Source organism: Semicossyphus pulcher, unplaced genomic scaffold (assembly GCF_022749685.1).
Source record: "Semicossyphus pulcher isolate SPU_LCO1_2020_fin unplaced genomic scaffold, fSemPul1.0.p SCAF_19, whole genome shotgun sequence".
Lineage (NCBI taxonomy): Eukaryota > Metazoa > Chordata > Actinopteri > Labriformes > Labridae > Semicossyphus > Semicossyphus pulcher.
In genome coordinates this window covers 6,934,056-6,954,125 of record NW_027211692.1, presented here as the reverse complement: position 1 = coordinate 6,954,125, position 20,070 = coordinate 6,934,056, and the positions used below count along the sequence as shown (strand labels likewise).

The following is a 20,070-nucleotide window of genomic DNA, read 5'->3' as shown; positions in this document are numbered from 1 at the left end:
TCCGTAACATTCATGCGTTTCTGCTTTTCATATCTGCTGTCCAGTTGCAATGTAATAAACAATGGCATGTCTGTGTAGTGTAGTTTATGTAGCATTCAAAGTCAATTAAATATATAAAACACGAGGAAATGTTTCTCCACAAATGTGACATTTCCTGCCTTTTCCTTCATTTCGAGGTCCTCGGTGTATTATCACACAGAAACAGGAAAAAAATAAGGCTTTATGCATTATAGGATTAACATGACTCAGGCTGACAACCAGCTTTAAAAGTCTGCACTCAGGTTTATACCTGCCTTATCTGTAATCATGTTTTCTTTGCCTCCGCCTTCGTCAGACTGGCTGAGTGATAATCAAGATCTGCTTATGCAGATCCGTTGTCAGAGTGGCCAAACTCACAAAGGTGCCCCATACAGCAGGGCCAGACTGCAGCCTGCTTTTGTTCAATCTTCCTTTGTGAGCGTTTCATTGTTATTCTCAATCTGTGATTCTAACTGTTGTCAAGACTTTCAGTGGGATGTGGAGAGAAGCAATGCCTGGAGCTATTGTCCAACAACTTGGCTCCTCATTATAACGACACGAATACCTGACATCAGATCCACTGCCGTAACACACAATGAGATACGCACGTCCACACTCACACTCATACGCACATACACACAATAAGCGTAAAGTTGGCTCAGCAACACCTCTAAAGTCTAATTTGGATTAGGCGCTGGAGGTGTTTAGGTTGCCGGCATCCGCTGAATAAATGGAACATGGAGAGCGGGGAGAAATAAGACGCTGTCAAACCTTCATATCTCCCTGAAGGAGCTGATAATGAAATGGCTTTTGCACTGATGGTGAAGTAAATGGTAAATAGCTCTGAGGCAAGCAGAACAAGACCAATATCCTGTCTGGAGGAGTAGAAAGGCAGCAACAGATTAATTCCCTATCCTTGCTTGGTTATACATTAAAGCAAATAATCCAGGCTCCTTTCCTTGCTCCACTCAGGTATATTTGGAAGGGAGGCAAACGGGGGCATCACATCCTTCTTTGTCATCCCTCTTAGCAGATGGTGTCCAGAGGGGTTACATGGGAGGGAGGACTCGCTGCCTGGTTGAACACCTGTGCCTGGCTGTGAGAGGTTCGCTCCTCAGGAGGCCTTTCAGCAGCTACACACAGTTGTGGGCTCAAATAGTTCACAGAATACTGATATCAGCAAAAATTCATGTCTCAGTGCCACACTATAATGAAAATGAAAGACAAAGGGCACTAATGTATGCCCCTCCTGCCTTATGTAAATGCAGTCTCGGCCACCTACTGAGGTAGATTATCATGCAAGAAACCACACAAGTGCAGCAGGAGGCGGAGCTCGTATCGTCTGCCAAGGTCTGATTTTAATCTGAAGATTTATGGGAGTCTAAATTGAAAATGTTTAAAGCTTTTACAACTGAAGTAATTGAAATTTGCTGCACTAATAACCAGTTCTGTAGACCTGTGCTGTGTCGGAGAAGGCATGTTTGCTTTCCAAGCAAAGCATTCAGTCGACTCATTAGCACACCTTCACCCGCAGAGAGGGAGTAATTAAAATGTGCTTTGTTTGGAGTAAAAACACCAGACTCTTTCATGCCACCAAACTGCCTCAGAGGGAACTTTGTTGGCAACTGATTTCAGGCAGAAAGCGTAACCAAAACTCAACAGAATCACACCTGGGTGGTCTCTAGACTTTACCTGTTTTTAGTTGGATCTTCAAAAAAAAAAAAGTAGTAGATGGGTTAAAGATATAATCTCAAAGATCTCAGTCTCATTCTTTTTGGCGGCACCTATGCCATAAACGACAATTGTGGGAGCAATCTTCCCAGCAAGTGACGTCCACGGTTGGCTCCGGTTGTAACTCTTGATTTTCCTCGCTGACGGTCACTTTCCTTTTTAGACTGTTTGCCTTCATCTGAGCGCCGAATTTGTTTGCTACCCTCTCTGGCAGACCAACCACTGCTGGCTGATGGAAAACGCGTCACTAACTTGGCGCCACTTGTGATTTTTTCCACAAAAGTCGCCACAGACACCCAGTCTGTAATACTGCAAATGCAAAGGCTTTCATCAGTAGGACATAGGCTCAATCACCATTGTGTTACCTCATTCGGCGATAGATTGTGACTTAACAGACATTTATTTAAATGAAAATCTTCGAGATTATTACTTTAAATTTGGTGTATTTACGAAAGTAAACAATGAATGAGGACTGTATTGGTTATGAACTGCTATACTCATCTATTATTCTTCAATTAAAGACATCAAAAGACAACTTTGTTACTCAAAGAACTTGACTGATCTCACCATCAGAAATTGCCACCGCAATTTTCTGTCAGTATTTTCAGTAATATAAATATTAACCATTTACAATTAAAATAAATAATGAAATAATCACTAATCGCAGAACCCCAGATATTAAAGACATTGTTATCTTGTAGAAATGGTTTATTCAAATGTTTGACAGATGAGGTTTTGTGATCTCATTTTATGATATATTGTGATTTGGTCTGACAAGACGGAATGAACAAAGAAGAAGTTGTTAACACCCGTTACCTGTGGGCATAAGGTAGTGGAAAGTTACAATATTTGCCCAGAGATCCACGAGGGATCAGCCTGCAGCCTGTCTAGACCCTCCAACAAACACAATTGTCAGTCCACACAGATACAAAGGTGGTGAGGACCGCTGTCTGCTCACTGCACTTTTGATCCTGGCTGGTTGTTCAGGTTTTCTGCTCAGCAGGAGGTGGATTTAGGAGAGAAAGGGGTGAACCCCTGCATGTTAACAGTCTCTGAACAGAACTCAAGGTGCAAATCATCAGCTGGTGTCTTTTAAGAAAGGCTAGATCACAACAGAAACAAGAGCCCTGACACTCTCTGGTCCACTGTGTTACACTTGCACAACATGCACCACTGTACCAAATAATCTCTGACATGATGAGGGGGGTTTTCCTGCATAGAGGAAGAGTGCACAGTGCACTGACTGGGCGGGTTGATAAACAAACTGATAAAGAAAACAGGTGAATAACTCATAATACAAAAACAATAGAGAGGAGGAGGAATCATCAATCAGAAAGGAGACAAACAAAAGTGAGGGCACATCATGACAGGCAAAGGAAATCTAAACGACAGCAGAACGAAGCTCTGAAGGAGACAATAATTGACAAGGTCGATTATAGTGAAAATAGGCTAATTAGCGGGAAACCGTGTGTGCATGTGTGCAAAAGGTTATAACTGGTTTATATTGTTAAAAACAACATCTAAGCTCACAGCATAATAGCTTTTACACTTGTTTGTCTTTCCTTTCATCATCACACACGCACACACCGCACACACAAAGGGAAGACTCAAACTAATGCACAGACAGACAAACGATACTACGGCGCTGCCAGGTTGTTGATGATGTTGACAGATTATTAGCTTTAACACCAGAAGCAAGAATTCTGTTTTCTTTTTCCTCTACTGAGGTAAATGTCTAGCATCTCATCATGTACGACTGTAAAGGTTACAAGCGATCCAGGCTTTTTACAGTAGCATGCATGGACAGCTGCTTTCCTCAAAACACTTGTTATTTTCCCAGCGGCAGACCATCTGCACGTAAACGTCCACATCCTTACAGTTTCCATTCTGCTGTCGGCTGCAATGTGTTTGGAGAGACTTGTCCCTTCTTGCAGAGGTAATTACTGTTTGATATTGACTCTGCATCCGGGAAATTTTTGTTGGGTGGTTGAGGCTGTAAGACATGAGAATGCTTGTACAGCAGGACTCGTGTATTTATAGTCCTGTGTCAGTTGCCAGTAAATTTTGCTCGGGTTCTGAAGGTATGATTATGAGCAGTTTTAAAGAAAGGCGTGTGCGGTGTATCCTGGATGGCGATGAATCGAGGTGGGAACCCACCAACCCTGTCATTATGTCTCACCTGGATTCCCATTCATCCAGATATAAACAGATGTCCACAGTCTTTAAGCAGCTAGGTGCTGACTTTAATCAGCAGCCTTAAGATGCTCAATCCTGAGCGCTCTTTGAAAATTCGAGTGTTTTTCACAGTCATCAGTGGTTCAAGTTGTAGATTATTCTGTTTGAATATGGAGCTGCTGCTTTTGTATGCTTTTGCTGTTGGAGGGAGATTTCTTGAGCACACAGTGGGCCGAGGAGCATTTGCCGAGGCTCAATTGAATCTCACCATTAGAGAAGCCACTTAGCTCTGTGGGAATGTCATGCAAAGTTCAAGTGAAATCAAGCAGTCAGTGGGAGTGTAACAGTCCCCTTAGGGATGCCTGTGCCTCTCCTTGTGTCTCCTTATTCTATTTTATGTTCACACAGAATGTATGCAACAGTAAAGTGTCTTTGTTTGGCTGTGTTATTCAGGCATATTGCACAATACGTTGACCAACAAATTTGACTGGTGCTTTTATTTCTGATCTACTTTTTGTATTCTAAAAATATAAGAAGGAAACTGAGTGGAAATATATGACACGATAATAAAAATCATAGCATACATGTGTTTTTTAATATATAGACATGTATGCATCTTACATAATTTAACATAATAAATGGTGGAAGTCTGGATCATCTCCACTTTCATCCAGGGAACCTTAGATGTCATGTTTGGCGTAGAAGGCTGCTGCTGATGGAGCCCAGGAGCCAGAGGTTTACCTTTCAGTTAATGGGCCGTAGCTCTTTGAAGCTCACTGTTTGCCTGCTTCTCAAACCTTATCTGATTACTGGGCGAGTACAACAGGGCCTGAGTTCCTGGCTGCAAACCTCAGGCTAGCAGATCTGATTACTCCTCCTGTTGGGGATCAAGTGCAGGCAGCCAAAACCATCTTTGTTTGGTTTCTCTGTGGGGAGAAATTTTGGCAGCTGCGAGCCTCCCGATACGCCACACATTGTCCTGGTTGTGCTCTCAGGATAGATTAAACAACTCTTTTGGCCTTTGCATGTTCTCCAGAGAAATCTTAGTTCAGCCACAGATTGGTCCTCTGAGAAGCAGAAGCTTTTCCTAAAAAGCTTTTTCCCTTTAGAACTTGTCTTATCTTGTCAGTATAGAGCTGTTTCTGCCAAAGCAGGCTGCATCAAAATATGCACAATCATCTGAGACTGAGATTACTTGGAAGACTAAAAACGTATTGCAAAATAATAATTACTTTGCTACTGATCAGTAATTGTGCCTGGCAGCTCTGTTGACTGACAGTTAATCTGTTTTTTATCCCGCTTTTATTTTGCTTCCATTAGATAACACAATCATCACGCAGTGACAACAGTATGGATTTGTTATTGTTCAATGCTTTTATAGCTCATCCCCACATCCCTACTCCCTCTTTTTCCCCCCACACTGTGTGATGAGAAACGCTAAGTACTATTTTGTAGGTTCTATTGTCATGGAAACCACAACTCTGCCCATGGCCATCCCCATTCACTTCATTTATTCAGTATTTGGTCACAGTGGCTCTCAAAGCACTACATCTTTACAGCTCAGTGGCGGATGGTTCCCATTAATCATAATATTGATCATGTATTTGATCAATTATTGGAACATTTTTTAATTAAACCTGTCAATCTAATCTAAAGCTAGTTTTAGCTATTGGCTGCTCTTGTTATTTCTGTATAGCTGTAACAGACTATGACTGACTCCCCGCGGTTTAAGTCCAGAAGGCATTGTCACACGAGCAGCATGACGTGTACATTGTTGAGAGAAAACAGGGTCTGAAAGGGTTAAAAGGAATAAAAGTGTGTGAGTTGGCTGCAGTGGAATCTCTGCTCATAGAACACTAATTGCAGTCAGGCAGGCCTGGGCTGGCACACCGAGCTCTACATCCCCCAGACCTCCTGTCAGGCCTCCTGTCTGCCTCTCAGACCCGTCACTATCAGAGTCAGCCGCACCACCACACTCATTCAGAAGGAAACCAGAGAATGCAGCTCTGCTTTCAGGTCGCTTCTTTGTTTTTTTATCTATTCACGTTGCAGATGTGAAAATCCCCCCAAAACATAATTCCAGGAAATAAGAAAGTGTTGTTTGAAAAGCTGTAATTACAGTGTTGCCTACCTGCCTGCTGGTGTCTGGAGGGAAGCATTTCCTCTATTCCTCCTGTAATCAGGGGTAATCTTACAGAACATTCTAGCTATTAGAGATTCAACTCCACAATTACAACTGACATTCAAGTATCCTGTTTTGTAACTACAAGATGATTATGGATTACATCCTTTTTGTTCTTTTTCTCATCTCCTTCCCTCCTTCGTCTGTTTCTTCCAGCTCCCGTTTTCTACTTTGGCAACACCGACTACCACGTGGATGAGAGCGATGGCTTCGTGGAGGTGCAGGTGTGGAGGACGGGGACTGATCTTTCCAAAGGAGGAACCGTCACAGTGCGCTCCAGAAAGACAGATCCTGTCTCAGCCGAGGGTATGCGTACCTGCGAGGCGCCTTTCTCTGAAGCGTCAGCTTGTTAGTGCTTAGAGAAACGTAAACCACAGAGAACAATAGCGTTAAGTCGTCACCCTGTCACCCTTTGTTTTCCTGAGCTCAAGAGGCCGAGGAGACGTTAACGCTAAAAATGTGGGGTGGATGACCTGGGGAATGTAAACATGATTTCAGGTGGGGGGGGAGACAAGTCAGGGCTCTTCTGTTGGACCTTTGCCTTGTAGGCATCGGATGTACACAGTGTTGTGAGGATAATGGTTGTTTGAGTGAGCACGGCGCTTTAGGAATGCATACTGATTGTTCTGCACATTGGTAAGCGCTTTGTACTCTAAAACTGGCTGCTATCTTCTCAAGCCTTCCCTGCAGCCTGTATTATCTCCTGCCCTCAGGCAATCCTCTCCGCCTTGTACCGATTCTTAACATCTCTGCTCTGGCCTGTCTTATAACTGTAAAAATAACTAGCCCATAATCATATGCAGAATGGTAGAAATGCAAGCCCACACTTATACACATAACTGGGTCATAAGTACATGAGAAAAGCCTGCGGGCAAGGGGTGAGCTCTCAATACCCAGACTCTTCAAAGAATGGCAAATGAATAACCTGTTTGCGCTCGGGGAGATATCTAGTTTCTCTCACTTCTCCTTTAATCACAGGACAAATTCTAACTGTTCTTTGCCATCAACTATAAGATACAAAGCGTCATTTTGTCAGCACGCAACATAGATCCTTTTATCTTTCTTGCTGCTTGACACTCAAAAATGAATTATAAAGTAACATGAGAACTGCTGTCTGAATGAGATCAAGTGCTGTACTCCATTTGCTCTTTATCCACTTTATCCTCTAAGCACTCGGTTCTCTGAAACATGTCTGACCCATATTGTGTTGTGGAGCAGCTGGTGTGGATTACGTCGGGATCAGCCGGAATCTGGACTTCGCACCGGGCGTCACTATGCAGACGTTCCGTGTGACCATCCTGGATGACCTGGGCCAGCCGGTGCTGGAGGGGCCGGAGAAGTTTGAGCTGGTACTCAGGATGCCCATGAACGGGATCCTCGGGGAGCCGAGCAAGGCCACAATCCTCATCAATGACTCTGTCTCAGACTGTGAGTGAAAATCTCTTAGCAAAGTTTCTTTAAAGCCCCCCTCCAGTGTAAATCAAGTGTTTTACCTTGTAAACATCTCCATGTGGTGTTCTTCATGTGCTAACAGACATATCAGGGACAACATAAGCAGTCATCTCCATGGCTGGGCCTGTCTGCTTTTAAACTGCAGTGTACCAAGGACAGGCTGAACAACATGTTTTCAGATTGGCAGGTTTTGAGACGTCACAAATCTAAGGAGCCAATCCCGGCATACTAAATCTTTGCTTGCCTTCTTGGTTTTCCTTTAAAGATCCTAAAGTAAACACTAGCATGTTGAGAAGTCATCCATTACTGTCTGGAGACCCGTGTTAACCTAATGACTAACCCGACACCTTCCTTCAACTCAAGACATTTGACTTTTCAAACAGGCAAGACAATAACCAGCAGTCTCATAAACATTTCTAGTTGTCTGTTTTGCTGTTTGCTGTGTTGTTAATGAACGGGGTGATGCTATGCATAGCATTATGTGTAACCCATGGCAACCACTTCGCGATGTTTTGTTTTTGTGACGGAGGGGGCTGTTGAAATTTGCATAGTGGGTGGGGACTATGCAGGGTCGGGAATTTTTAATGAGGGAGAAGGAGGAGATGCCTTGGGAGGATTTTTAGGTAATTAAACGTATTCTGCAGAAAAAACATATCAGACACAATTTATTATTTTAAGCAGAGCGTGTTATATGTCTTAAACATGACTGGAGCTGGTCTTTAAAGAGCTATACATAGTAATTGATGTATATGTTTCTGATGTTTCTTTTTGGGTTTAAATCCTTTCTTTAGTGCCAAAGGTGCAGTTCCGGGATTCTGTGTATGTGGGCGAGGAGAACTCGGGGCTGATCTCAGCTACTGTTTATCGTAGCGGTGACATCAGCTACAAGTCCACGGTGCGCTGCTACAGCAGGCAGGGGACAGCTCAGGTCATGATGGACTTCAATGAGAGACCCAACACAGATGGGTCCATCGTCACCTTCTTACCAGGTGTTGTAGAAAAACTTAGCACACACCCCCTTTTCCTTTTTTTACGTTTTTTTACTTGTTAAAATGAATTACAATGGAATTATAAGGAAGAGTATGTCGTCGCTCATTATGTTTTCCTTTTCCTTTTTGCAGGAGAGGTTGAGAAGCCTTGTGTGCTGGTGCTCGTTGATGACACAGAACATGAGGAGGAGGAAGAACTGCGTCTTGTGTTGGGAAGTCCCAAGAGTGAATCTCCTTTCGGAGCATCTATTGGAGCGCAGAATGAAACGCTCATCAAGATCAAAGATGATGCTGACAGTATGAATGCTTTGTTTTCTTGTTGAATACATATGATCTTCCTACGTTACACGTTTCTGGGACACCGTGTGCAGATTGTTTTAAGCTTTTATACTTTGTTGTCTTTGTCTGTGTGCTGTCAGCCTTCTCATCCAAGTTACCTCAGATATACCTTAGTGTCTTTAATGATTTAACCATCAGGGCCATACTTTTACACATAGGGAATTTGAATCGTGATATGCTGTAATAATAGAGTTACAGTTTACCAGTACAATTGAGACGACATGTCCTTATTCTCAGAGGCCATAATTAGGTTTGGAGAGACAAAATTCAGTGTGAATGAGCCGAAGGAAAGTGGCCAAATGTCTGTGGTGAGGATTCCTGTGCTGCGCGTTGGAGACACCTCCAAGGTTTCTGTTGTCCGAGTCCACACCAAGGACGGATCTGCCACCTCTGGGGAGGACTACCATCCCATATCTGAGGGTAAATAATCCTGCCAGCTACTTTATTCAGGACAGCATTTATTTGATATTTGATATGAATGTATTTTTCACTTCTTTTCCTTTCTCTGTAGAAATTGTGTTCAAAGCGGGCGACACTGAGCACTATGTGGAGGTGGAGATTTTATATGATAGTGTCAGAGAAATGAGGGAGGCGTTCACGGTTCACCTGAAGCCTGATGAGAACATGGTGGCAGAGACAAAGGTGAAAATTAATCCAAATTAGCATATAATTTCATATAATTTCACTGTCAAGTGTGTAACTACCTGTCTAGCTATCATGTTACAAGGCAGCAGCAATTTGTTCTCTATAAATATCCACTTAATTGCCCTTGCTTGTCAATCAACAGATGAGCAAAGCCATAATCTATATCGAAGAGACCAACAGCATGGCGGATGTGACTTTCCCCTCCGTGCCCAGAGTGGTTTCTCTGCTGCATTACGACGACATCGACAGGAGCAAGGACTCTCTCCCTGTCGCAGGATACCCGGTCATTTGTGTCACTGTAAGCGATAGTACAATTCATATTTAGTGATTTATTTTCAGTCATTTACTCTGCAAATGATTCATTTAGCTTGCACATTTTAAACCGCTAAACACCGCTAATTAGACAGTATTTAGCAGATGTGCTCACTTTGCTCAATTATAAGCTCCCTTGAGGGCTCGTGGGGAGAATAGAGAAAAGACTTTGGCTTCTGCAAGAATTTTCAGATGCATTTCACTCACAAGCATAATTTATTTTTCCCTTTGCCAGGCTTGCAATCCAAAGTACCCAGACTTTGACAAAACAGGCTCCATCTGTGTGAGCGAGAACATCAATAACACCCTCACTCGTTATCGCTGGCTCGTCAGCGCCCCCACCGGCCCTGATGGCGTCACCAGCCCTATGAGGGAGGTTGACTTTGATACCTTCTTCACCTCCTCCAAGCTCATCACTCTAGACTCAGTCTACTTCCAGGCCGGATCCAGGGTTCAGTGTGCCGCGAGGGGTGTGAACTCGAACGGGGATGAAGGTCTGGAGCTCAGTAGCCCCATTGTGTCCATCAGCAGGGACGAGGGTGAGTGCAGCTCATTTTCTAGCTGGAAATGTTTAGTGTCTCTCATGGAAATGGCTCAATATGATAAGCAGCTACTGGCTCTCCCACTGCAGTACACGCTGTCCTTGCTCTGACAGAAAACTGCAACATGAAAGAATTTTCTGTGGAGGATTTTTAGGGAAACAAAACGTTTGATGTTTGTTTGTTTATGGCATGGTTGCAGGAATGTGCCAGCCTCGTGTTGTTGGCACAGTTGGGGCCGAGCCGTTCTCTGCTAAGCTGCGATACACTGGAACAGAAGACACAGACCACCCCAACCTCATCAAACTAACTGTCACGATGCCCCACATTGATGGTGAGAACGGCAGATTGAATGTTTAAAATCATTTACCTGAATGAAAATACTCACAAGAGGCAGGTTGTTGGTTTGAACATTTCTCAAGCTGGGAAAGTGTAGAGAATCTTGCTTTCATATGTCACTCATCACAACAAGCTACTTCAATTAGTTATTCCTTCATTGTTAATCTAACACTCCAATGCTTCCACTTCCTGCCTGCTCAGGTATGCTGCCTGTAGTGTCCACCCGGCCCCTGTCTAACTTTGAACTCACGCTGAGCCCTGATGGTACCCGTGTCGGCAACCACCGCTGCTCCAATTTGTTGGACTTCTCTGAGGTCAAAACTCGCTACAGCTTTCTTACTGAAGCCACGAAAAATCCAGAAGTAATCGGTGAGACGGCCCCTTACCAATATACCACTTCCCTAAGGGGATCGAGCACTCTGCGGTTCTACAGAAACCTCAACTTGGAGGCTTGCATATGGGAATTCAGCAGCTACTATGACATGTCTGAGCTGCTCAGCGACTGTGGAGGCACCATCGGGACTGATGGACAGGTAAGAAGCTCCACCTTTGCGCTTTAGCTCACCTATGACCCTCTTTTGTCATCTCTAGACATAAGGTGAAGGGAGTTAGATCAATAGACAGCAAACCCCCTTCAGTACAGGAATGTGGACTCAGCAGTTACAGGTCCGTTCAGTCCTTTAACTAGTCTTGCCTATTTTCATTATTAAATACTCCTGTGTTTTCAGTCCTAATGAATCATTTACAGGCATATTAAATCCTTGCTTGCATTCTTGGTTTTCCTTTAAAGATCCTAAAGTAAATACTAGCATGTTTAGAAGTCATCCATTACTGTCTGGAGACCCGTGTTAACCTCTGTAATAATGACTAACCCGACACCTTCCTTCAACTCCTGGTAAAAAAAGGTATTTGACTTTTCAGACAGGCAAGTCAATAACCAGCAGTCTCCTAAACATTTCTATCTGTCTGATTTGCTGTGTGCACAGAAAGTTGTTTGCAGCGGCAGCTGGTATATATGGAGCTGGAAGGAGGAGATCATAAAGCCTTCGCATGCCTCACAGCTTTCAACATTTGCATTCACCTTGGAAACGTACTCTTAGTTGACTTGCAGTTAATTAAGGTAGAGTGTTGATAAAGGAGGGCCGGAAGAGTGCACAGGGCACATCATGGAGAAAACCTCCACAGCACACTTTGCTGAGGATTAGTAATTAAAGCCCTAAGCTCTTAGAAAGATGTTTTGCTGCTGAAAGTATATAAGAGCGTATACTGGTTCGATGGGAGTTTCTCATTTAACATGGCTTCAGGTTCATTCAATAACAAAAGCATCACCCAGGTGATAACAGCCTTTCTCAACAAGTGGAACTTTGTTGCCTGCAGCCACATGATGTGAATGTGGTGCTGATAAACATGTCTTTACAGGCATGTAGGCTGCTGCCGGTAATATAAACTTTACCTCCAACACTAATAATACCCCGAGGTAATGAGTATGAGTATAGTAACTTCACCTCTTTTTTCACTGATTAGTGACCATATTGATCAGAGAAAATCCAATAATTTATAGAAGAAAATTACAGTAAGTTATGAAAGACACTGCTGATTTTGGCCCTGAGACATTCTCACAATACTGAAGAACAAGCATCAGTAATAAAAGCTCTATACTTATCCCTGTTGTCTTTCCATCAAGGAGTGCAGTGGTGTACATTCAGCTCTGTATGTAAATTTTGTTGCCATGGTTACTGTTGAACCGAGCAAAAGACGGTATGTTAATGTATAGACTGGGGCATCACAGGTTCACTTCAAGGATTTGTAAGACAGGATCAATGGAAAAAGGGACTGCCTTTGTCTGTGGGTGCCCTGTGACCTGAGTGCTCCTCTAAGTGGGCAGGCGGCTCTGTGCAGGCAGCTCTGTGCAGGCCAGGGCCAGTGTCATGTCACAGTGTAGGGCTTAGTGCCCAGCTTAACAAGACCCCAGGAATCTATTAAAGCCCAGCAGGTTGTGTCAGAAGGCCACTCTGCAAATCATTTGCCTGAGCTCTCAGCGCCCAGAGGCGTAGGCACGTCTCCACACGATCACAGAGCCAGTGCAGGCAGGTACCTCCCACAGGTCAGAGGAAAGTGCAGATACCAGAGAGAGCTGCCTCTCAGGACTTTCACCACCCTGAATTGTTCAACCGTTTTAGGACTGCTGTTATAGAGGGGGGGTGTTAGGAGCTATTCAGTACCCTAACAAATGCATTCTTTATTTTTTTGTTTATTTATTTAGTTCACAAAATAAAAAAGCTCATTATCTGTAATTATTAAAGTCCATAAACACTATAGGGAATATTCTCATCATTACACCTATAAAGCAAATACTGAACTGATGCTTACTTGAAGTTAACATTATTGACATGATATCTCAAAAAAGTGTGCTCTCAGTTCCCTGATACATGTTCCTGATGTAGCAACATTCAGAAAAGAATTATAATAGCTATAATGAGACAGTAATGATATTTATGTCCCAGTTAACATATGTAGTATCCCACTGATTTTCACCGCAGGTGCTGAATCTGGTCCAGTCCTTTGTGACCTTACGAGTCCCGCTCCATGTGTCCTACGTCTTCCACTCCCCCGTGGGAGCAGGAGGATGGCAGCACTTCGACTTACAGTCAGAGCTGAGGCTCACATTTGTGTACGACACTGCCATCTTGTGGAGAGATGGTATCGGTAGCCCACTGGAGGCTGAGCTACAAGGTCAGACCTGAACAGCTGTTTGCAATTTAAATTTAGAATGACTTAAAATGTGTCATGTTTTCTGAATTCATTATTGTAAATTAAGGATGCAGCCAAATTAAAGCTTTGTGGGATTCTCTTTGCAGGGGCCATGTACCCGACCAGCATGCGTATAAATGGCCAGGGACGACTGGTGGTCAACTTTCGCACTGAGGCTCGATTCAGAGGCCTGTTTGTGTTTTCACATCCAGGTACAGTATGTCATGAAGAAGTCATGCTATAAAAAAACAGTCTGAATTTAAATTCATATATGATGCTACTTTATAGCATTTCAGAATATTTTGCATAAATATCTAAAAACAAACAAAAAAAGGTTATTGTTAAAGAATATTTTAGTGTGGGAGAGTTATCCCTTTACTCTTTTTACCTGTTAGAATCATTTAATGCTCAACTATAATTCTCTTTTAATGGGACAATTATCAGATGAAGTTAATGGTATTTGTATCTGTTTATGTTCTAATGTATTTCAAACAAGAAAAGATTATACTGGTACATATAATTCAATTAATGCATTTGTCTTTCAGCTTCACCACTCACCTCCATGGTCATGTGTCCGGACCACCCTGGTTTGACCTTTAACCTCAGCCTTGTGAGGAATGAGCCGACCTACAACCAGCCCATCCAGCAGTGGACATTTGTCTCTGATTTTGCTGTCAGTATACATTTTGGTTTTTAAGGAGCAGTCATTGTTTTTGGTGTTGTCAGACCTGCCTTACTGATTCTAATTCCCTCTCTCAGGTGCGTGACTACTCTGGGACGTACACCGTGAAGCTGGTCCCCTGTACGTCCCCTCCCAGTCTGGAGTACACCATCCCTCCTGTCTGCAATCCCAGAGAGCCTCTTACCTTTGATATGGACATCCGCTTTCAGCAGGTGACCTCACCCTGTGTGAAATTAGCAATTAGGGAAAATGTATTAGCAGCCTTCTTGCGGGGAAATGTAGTCAGCAAAAGTAGGATTCGGGAAGAAAAAGGCCTAAATCAGCTTTCATATTTTCTCAGTATGACAGTAGTATCAAATATATAACACAAAAACACATAAGCCTTTGCTAAGTATGTGTCTGGATTAAGTCACACATTGCATCATACAAATCTGTCAAATACCACTACTGTAATGTGAAAATGAGCCTCTGTAAAAGTGAACCACATTTTTCATTAGTTCATGCCTTCTCCTCTTTTCATTACTTATTTTTCAGTTATTTTTTTACTTGCCGCTCTCTTTTATCCCATTGAAAAATCATCTATTTACAGCGATAATAGCAATCTGATGATCTGAAACAATGACTAAACCCCTTTAATTTGACCCAAGCCCATAGAGATGGATTTCTTTCTTACTTTGTCTGACCTATAGTAAAAAAAAAGAAACTAAATTATCCGGCTACGATTAAACAAAACAACAAGAAGCAAAAGAAAACCTTGCTTGTTTCAGCTCAACTAATGTGTTGAGAGAGAGACATGGAAGTATTTTAAAATACAAGTAAGACTTTGAAGTTTCACTGTTGAGCATTGACTTTAAATCTAGTCTACAATGACCAGACATACTGTATGCAATGTAATTTTTTTAAATGCCATGTCAGTAAAGATTGTTATTATTCTACCTTTTCTTTTTCTTTTTGATCAAATGTTTTTTAATTTTAAAAATTGAATAAGACAATGTACAATAATGACCAATATGACTCAAATCACAGAAATGAACAGACAAACAATAAATACATAAATGCAAAATTAAAAAAGAATTAAAACAATAATAATTACAATAAAACCTCACTCCCTCCCCCCCACCCCAGGGATCTCCAGGACAAACAAATGCAAACCTAGATAACATGGCTAGATCCTTAACTCCCATCACACGAGCAGTGGACAGCTCCAAGTAAATAACATCTAGAAATGTGAGAATCCAGATGCTCAGCGAAAGCCTTTCAGGGTGCTTCCACCTCATAGCAACCAGTTTCTTGGCCGCGATAAGACCATAACTACTTTTTTTCTGTCCTGTGTGTGTTTACAGGTGAGTGACCCCGTGGCTGCTGAGTTCAGTCTGAACACACAGATGATCTTACTCTCCAAACGGACGCTCTGGCTCTCAGACGGCTCCATGGGCTTTGGACAGGAGAGTGACACTGCCTTCTCACAGGGTAACACCCTTTTATAAAATGCCAGCTGCTTATAAAACTTTGTTAATTATTTTGAATGTATTTAAATGCTTTGCTCCTTTGATTTCTCTCCATTTTACAAATTAAAAGGAAACTCCTGCGTAATGAATATTACTGTTGATAAAGCACAAATATCCCCATTAGTTCCTGACTGGACTGGATAAAAATGAGAGGAAGTATGAGGCCTGGAATGTCTTTTTTAAAATGATACTCAAGAGAATGAATTTTCCTTCTCTCAAAAAGATCCTGAAAAAAATCTTAAATGTGCTGTTCGAGTTGCCAAAACTGTGAGAGATAATTTTAGCTTTTTAACGTTGCTTTCAATGTTTTAGTCTCAGCTAAATAACATCATTTAAGAGAAATGCAGCGGACATAAAACAACCATTTTTAGAACAACTTTCAATTAACGGTGCACTATGCACATTGATTTAAACCACGTTCCTCTTCCCTCAGGTGATACAATATACGGTCGGGTGATGGTGGATCCAGTGCAGAACTTGGGCGACTCCTTCATCTGTAACATTGAGAAAGTGTTCCTGTGTACTGGAGCTGACGGATACGTCCCTAAATACAACCCCAGCAACTTTGAGTTTGGCTGCTTGGCTGATGCCCCATCTCTACTCTACAGATTCAAGATCATTGTAAGCCACAAGACTAATTCTATCACCGTGTCACATCTGCTTTCTTTCCATTCAAACCTAAATGTTTTCTTCTCACTAAAGGACAAGGCCCAGCCGGAGACCCAGGCCCGCTCATTTGGAAATGTAGCGTTCAATGCCCTCCTTGCAGTGGATGACGCTGGCGCTTTAACTCTCGTGAGACAACCCGGGTCAGATGGTTTCAGAATGGATTCCTCAGCTCTCTTCCAGGTCAGTTTAAATGTACAGTACAGTAGAATTCATTCACCCTTGACAAGTCCACACTCTCATATTTCACCAATTTGTAATGGAACTGGTGTGAACTTGTGGCATCCTGCCGTGTCAAGAGAAATTGAAAAGACAGATGAAAATGTATTGTGCTGTGTAAGAGTCACAGAAAGTGACCCTTAACACGTGAGAAAAAAGACTCACTTGAACGATCACGTCTCCATGTGGGCTGGCCTTTATGTGGCCTCTGATCTCTGATGACAGGATCATATGGATGAGTCACACTCTCCCCTTTTCACTGTGTCCAGGTTGCTTCCTCTGGTCAGTGAGTCTGTGTTTCTTGGCTTGTTAAGAAGAAAAAGTCTGTGTCAGTTTTTCAGGCCTAATGAGGATTTTTAATAAATGAAAAGTTGTATGCTTTTCCAGGAGCTGCAGTGGACATGCTGTATGTTTATTTTGATCTGAAATATAAACATCAAACATTAAAGTTATAAACTCGAAGATCTCAGTTTCGTTCTCTTTTGCGGCACCTATGGCGATAAACGGTAATTGCGGGAGCACACTTCCCAGATATCCAGACAGTGCTGCATGTGTGACGTCCACGGTTGGCTCCGGTTGTAACTCTTGATTTCCCTCGCTGACGGCTGCTTTCTTTTTTAGTTTGCCTTCATATGAGCATAATCATTTTCACTTATGTTTGAAGTTGTATCTGTAGTCATCTATCTTTTCTTTGTGTGTTCAGCCATAGTAGATTACTGTTTACTCGCAACACTTGCAGAGACTGGAAAAGCAGCCGCTTAGCTCCGCCTACCCTCTCTGGCAGACCAACCACTGCTGGGTGATGAAAACGTGTCACTAACTGGGCGCCACTTGTGATTTTTTCTGCAGAAGTCGCACCAGACACCCAGTCTGTAATACTGCAAATGCAAAGGCTTTCATCAGTGGGCCATAGGCTCAATCACCATTGTGTTACCTCATTCGGCGACAGATAGTAACTTAACAGACATTTATTTTAAATGGGTTTATGATGTAAAGTGACATTGACACTAGCTGTATTTGTTTATGGTCTTTTTTTCTTTGTTTTGCACAAAGCTGTACCATAAAAATGACCTACAAGTACAGGTTTTTGCTCTCTCCAGGTGTCTACAGGGAGAGAGTGGTTCATTCACACCATCTACACCGTCCGTTCTCGAAGCAATGCCAATCGCGGCATAGGGAAAAGGAGCCTGGAGTACCATGTCATGAGCCAGCACTCGATTCTGCCTCCAAAGGGTCAACATCGCAGCAGAAGATCAGCCAATGATGTGCCGGACATAATAGAGGAGATTGGTGTGAGTAACAACCGGGGCACCAACATCCTCCACATCGCGCTGGACCGCAGCAGCCAGCGGAGGACGAGCCCAGAGAGGGAGATCTACACCAAAGGGATCATCCCCCGTGAGCTGAACCAGAAGGACAACAGTGATGACGGACTAGTGTTGATCATCGGGATCTTTGTCGGCCTGCTCCTCACGGTGCTCATCATCGTCTTGGTGGTGTTACTGGTCCGGTCCAAGCGAGAGAAGAAAGACGTTCCCAGGAGCTCGAGCAGCAGAGAGCCCATGATGACACAAGCCGTTAGTAACAGTGACAGCTCCGAGGTCTAACAAACAGACTGACGAGCTTTAGTTAATGTTTTTGTTTTGCAAGTGCCTCACATTTAGATAAACAATTGAAGATTGTGTGTCAAGCAACACAAACTACAAGAGCTTTGATTCTATTCAGAAATCTACTTGAAATACTGCATCACTTCCACGGCCGGGGAGCGGTCCGGACTCTCACTTGGATACAGACTTTGTCAGCAGCTGTTTCAAGGCACTTGTCACGTCGTCAGCACGCACTTTTTGATTCGCTTTTGATGCCACTTGATCCAAAAAAAAGGTGTTATTATTTTTTCCAAAGGTGCTATAGACAATGCCCCCTGACTTGAATGGCATTTGGTTTACTGAGTAGGTCAAGAGAAGGTAGATATTTAACATACTGTAGTTGTCAGCAACAGGCTTTGTATGTTTGATTTGCAGCATAAGGACTCTGTCCATAGTTTGCTTACACTGGATAAACCTGTATATTACTATAGGGAATGATTGATCATTAGATTCAGTGCGTGCCTAAGAAATCACATCATTTTAAGGTTTTGTGATGTATGTTATGTTTGTCCTGTGTGACCACTCAAATGAAAACATATGTTTCCATTGTTTTGATGTGCTCATGTTTTTGCATGCATTTATTTTTGTATCTTTTTGGAAATTGTAAAAAATAGGCTGATTTAAATGGAATTATGAAAATTGCATCTAATCTGCTGTTTTTCCACCAGTTTGTGTTCTACAGCATATCCCATAAAAACAGTATTTATCAGTAATTAATTAAGTTGTTAATATGCCCTGATTTTAAGACACTGTAAGAGACATATAGTACAAAATTAAATAAGAGAAGTTAAATTGTTAGAATCTGTAGAATTGAAGCAACTTTCAAGACAGCTGGTCTGCAATGTACAGTGTAGAATAGCAGCGGTTTCATATCCTCTATTGCAAACAAGAACTACTTTCACTTTTGGCTCAACTGCTGAATTTATAAGTCTGACTACTTTAGCTTTAGAAAGCTGGGACTCCAGATCCCTCTTGCTACAGGGCTGCTGTTTTTTTAACCTATCATGGAGTAAGTTTGACAGATTTCACTTAAAGGGAATGAAATGCTTTACCCTCAATCATCGTCTTTGTTGTCAGAACTGCTGTACTCTCCCTGATTCATTAGTTTTAGATGTATTTATTTATTCGTCAGTGCTTGTCATGTGGTGCAGACATAAATCATGTATTAGTATGTCTTTACGTTTTTTTTAAACTACAAACTGTATTTTAAAGCTGTTGTGTTTGTCAGTGTGACTTCAATCATCCATACACAGGTTATGTGACATGTTTGCATTAAAACATTGTGCACATGAAATGAACATCATGCAAGCTGTATATGTATTAGTGTTTTCTAGATCCAGGCACTGGATTGCCATAAAATCTGATTACCTCATACTGCTGTTTATCCAGATAGACATTCATAGTCACGACTTTATAAATGTTTGAAATTTTATTTGGAAATTTTAAAACAATTCTATGCAACCTGCGATCATACCTTCATGAAATGTTTACCCCATGTCTGATTTGTTTTGTCAGTGCACAATTTGCTTGCTAATCTAGGTTTGACACTGTATCAATGTACTGTGGTTCTTTTATTCCACTCTAATGCTTTGAGTGCATTCTGAGTTTTTTATGCACATGTATGTATGTATATACATATGTATTACCTATAAATATACCATTTGGATGTTTTGGGAATGGTTATTGTTGAAAACTGCATACTGTATGTGCTGTAAGTATTTGTAACATAGACCAGAAGCACAACGTGGTCTGCAAATAAATAATTTTTCAAGAAAACATCAACATTTTTATGTTTTTTTTGATGAGCTATTATTAGGCAGTGTTACAGGAAATGCTTTTGAATCTTTTTTTAAACTAGTCACCAAACCTTTTCGTTT

The 20,070-nt window shown here is 42.1% G+C and overlaps 1 protein-coding gene across 1 annotated transcript in view; it reads left to right on the top strand.

Moving 5' to 3' along the window:
* frem2b (FRAS1 related extracellular matrix 2b) overlaps positions 1 to 19,963 on the top strand; it is a 58,416-nt gene extending 38,453 nt beyond the window's left edge. Inside the window, exons 7-24 of the mRNA XM_069668772.1 lie at positions 6,263 to 6,412; positions 7,325 to 7,534; positions 8,350 to 8,547; positions 8,680 to 8,844; positions 9,124 to 9,306; positions 9,398 to 9,528; positions 9,674 to 9,829; positions 10,079 to 10,382; positions 10,585 to 10,716; positions 10,923 to 11,254; positions 13,262 to 13,454; positions 13,580 to 13,684; positions 14,018 to 14,145; positions 14,232 to 14,366; positions 15,498 to 15,624; positions 16,096 to 16,283; positions 16,365 to 16,511; positions 17,648 to 19,963. Coding sequence (XP_069524873.1) covers positions 6,263 to 6,412; positions 7,325 to 7,534; positions 8,350 to 8,547; positions 8,680 to 8,844; positions 9,124 to 9,306; positions 9,398 to 9,528; positions 9,674 to 9,829; positions 10,079 to 10,382; positions 10,585 to 10,716; positions 10,923 to 11,254; positions 13,262 to 13,454; positions 13,580 to 13,684; positions 14,018 to 14,145; positions 14,232 to 14,366; positions 15,498 to 15,624; positions 16,096 to 16,283; positions 16,365 to 16,511; positions 17,648 to 18,154 — 3,491 coding nt within the window. The 3' untranslated portion in view covers positions 18,155 to 19,963. The remainder of the gene's footprint in view (positions 1 to 6,262; positions 6,413 to 7,324; positions 7,535 to 8,349; positions 8,548 to 8,679; positions 8,845 to 9,123; positions 9,307 to 9,397; positions 9,529 to 9,673; positions 9,830 to 10,078; positions 10,383 to 10,584; positions 10,717 to 10,922; positions 11,255 to 13,261; positions 13,455 to 13,579; positions 13,685 to 14,017; positions 14,146 to 14,231; positions 14,367 to 15,497; positions 15,625 to 16,095; positions 16,284 to 16,364; positions 16,512 to 17,647) is intronic.
* The last annotated feature ends 107 nt before the right edge of the window (positions 19,964 to 20,070 follow it).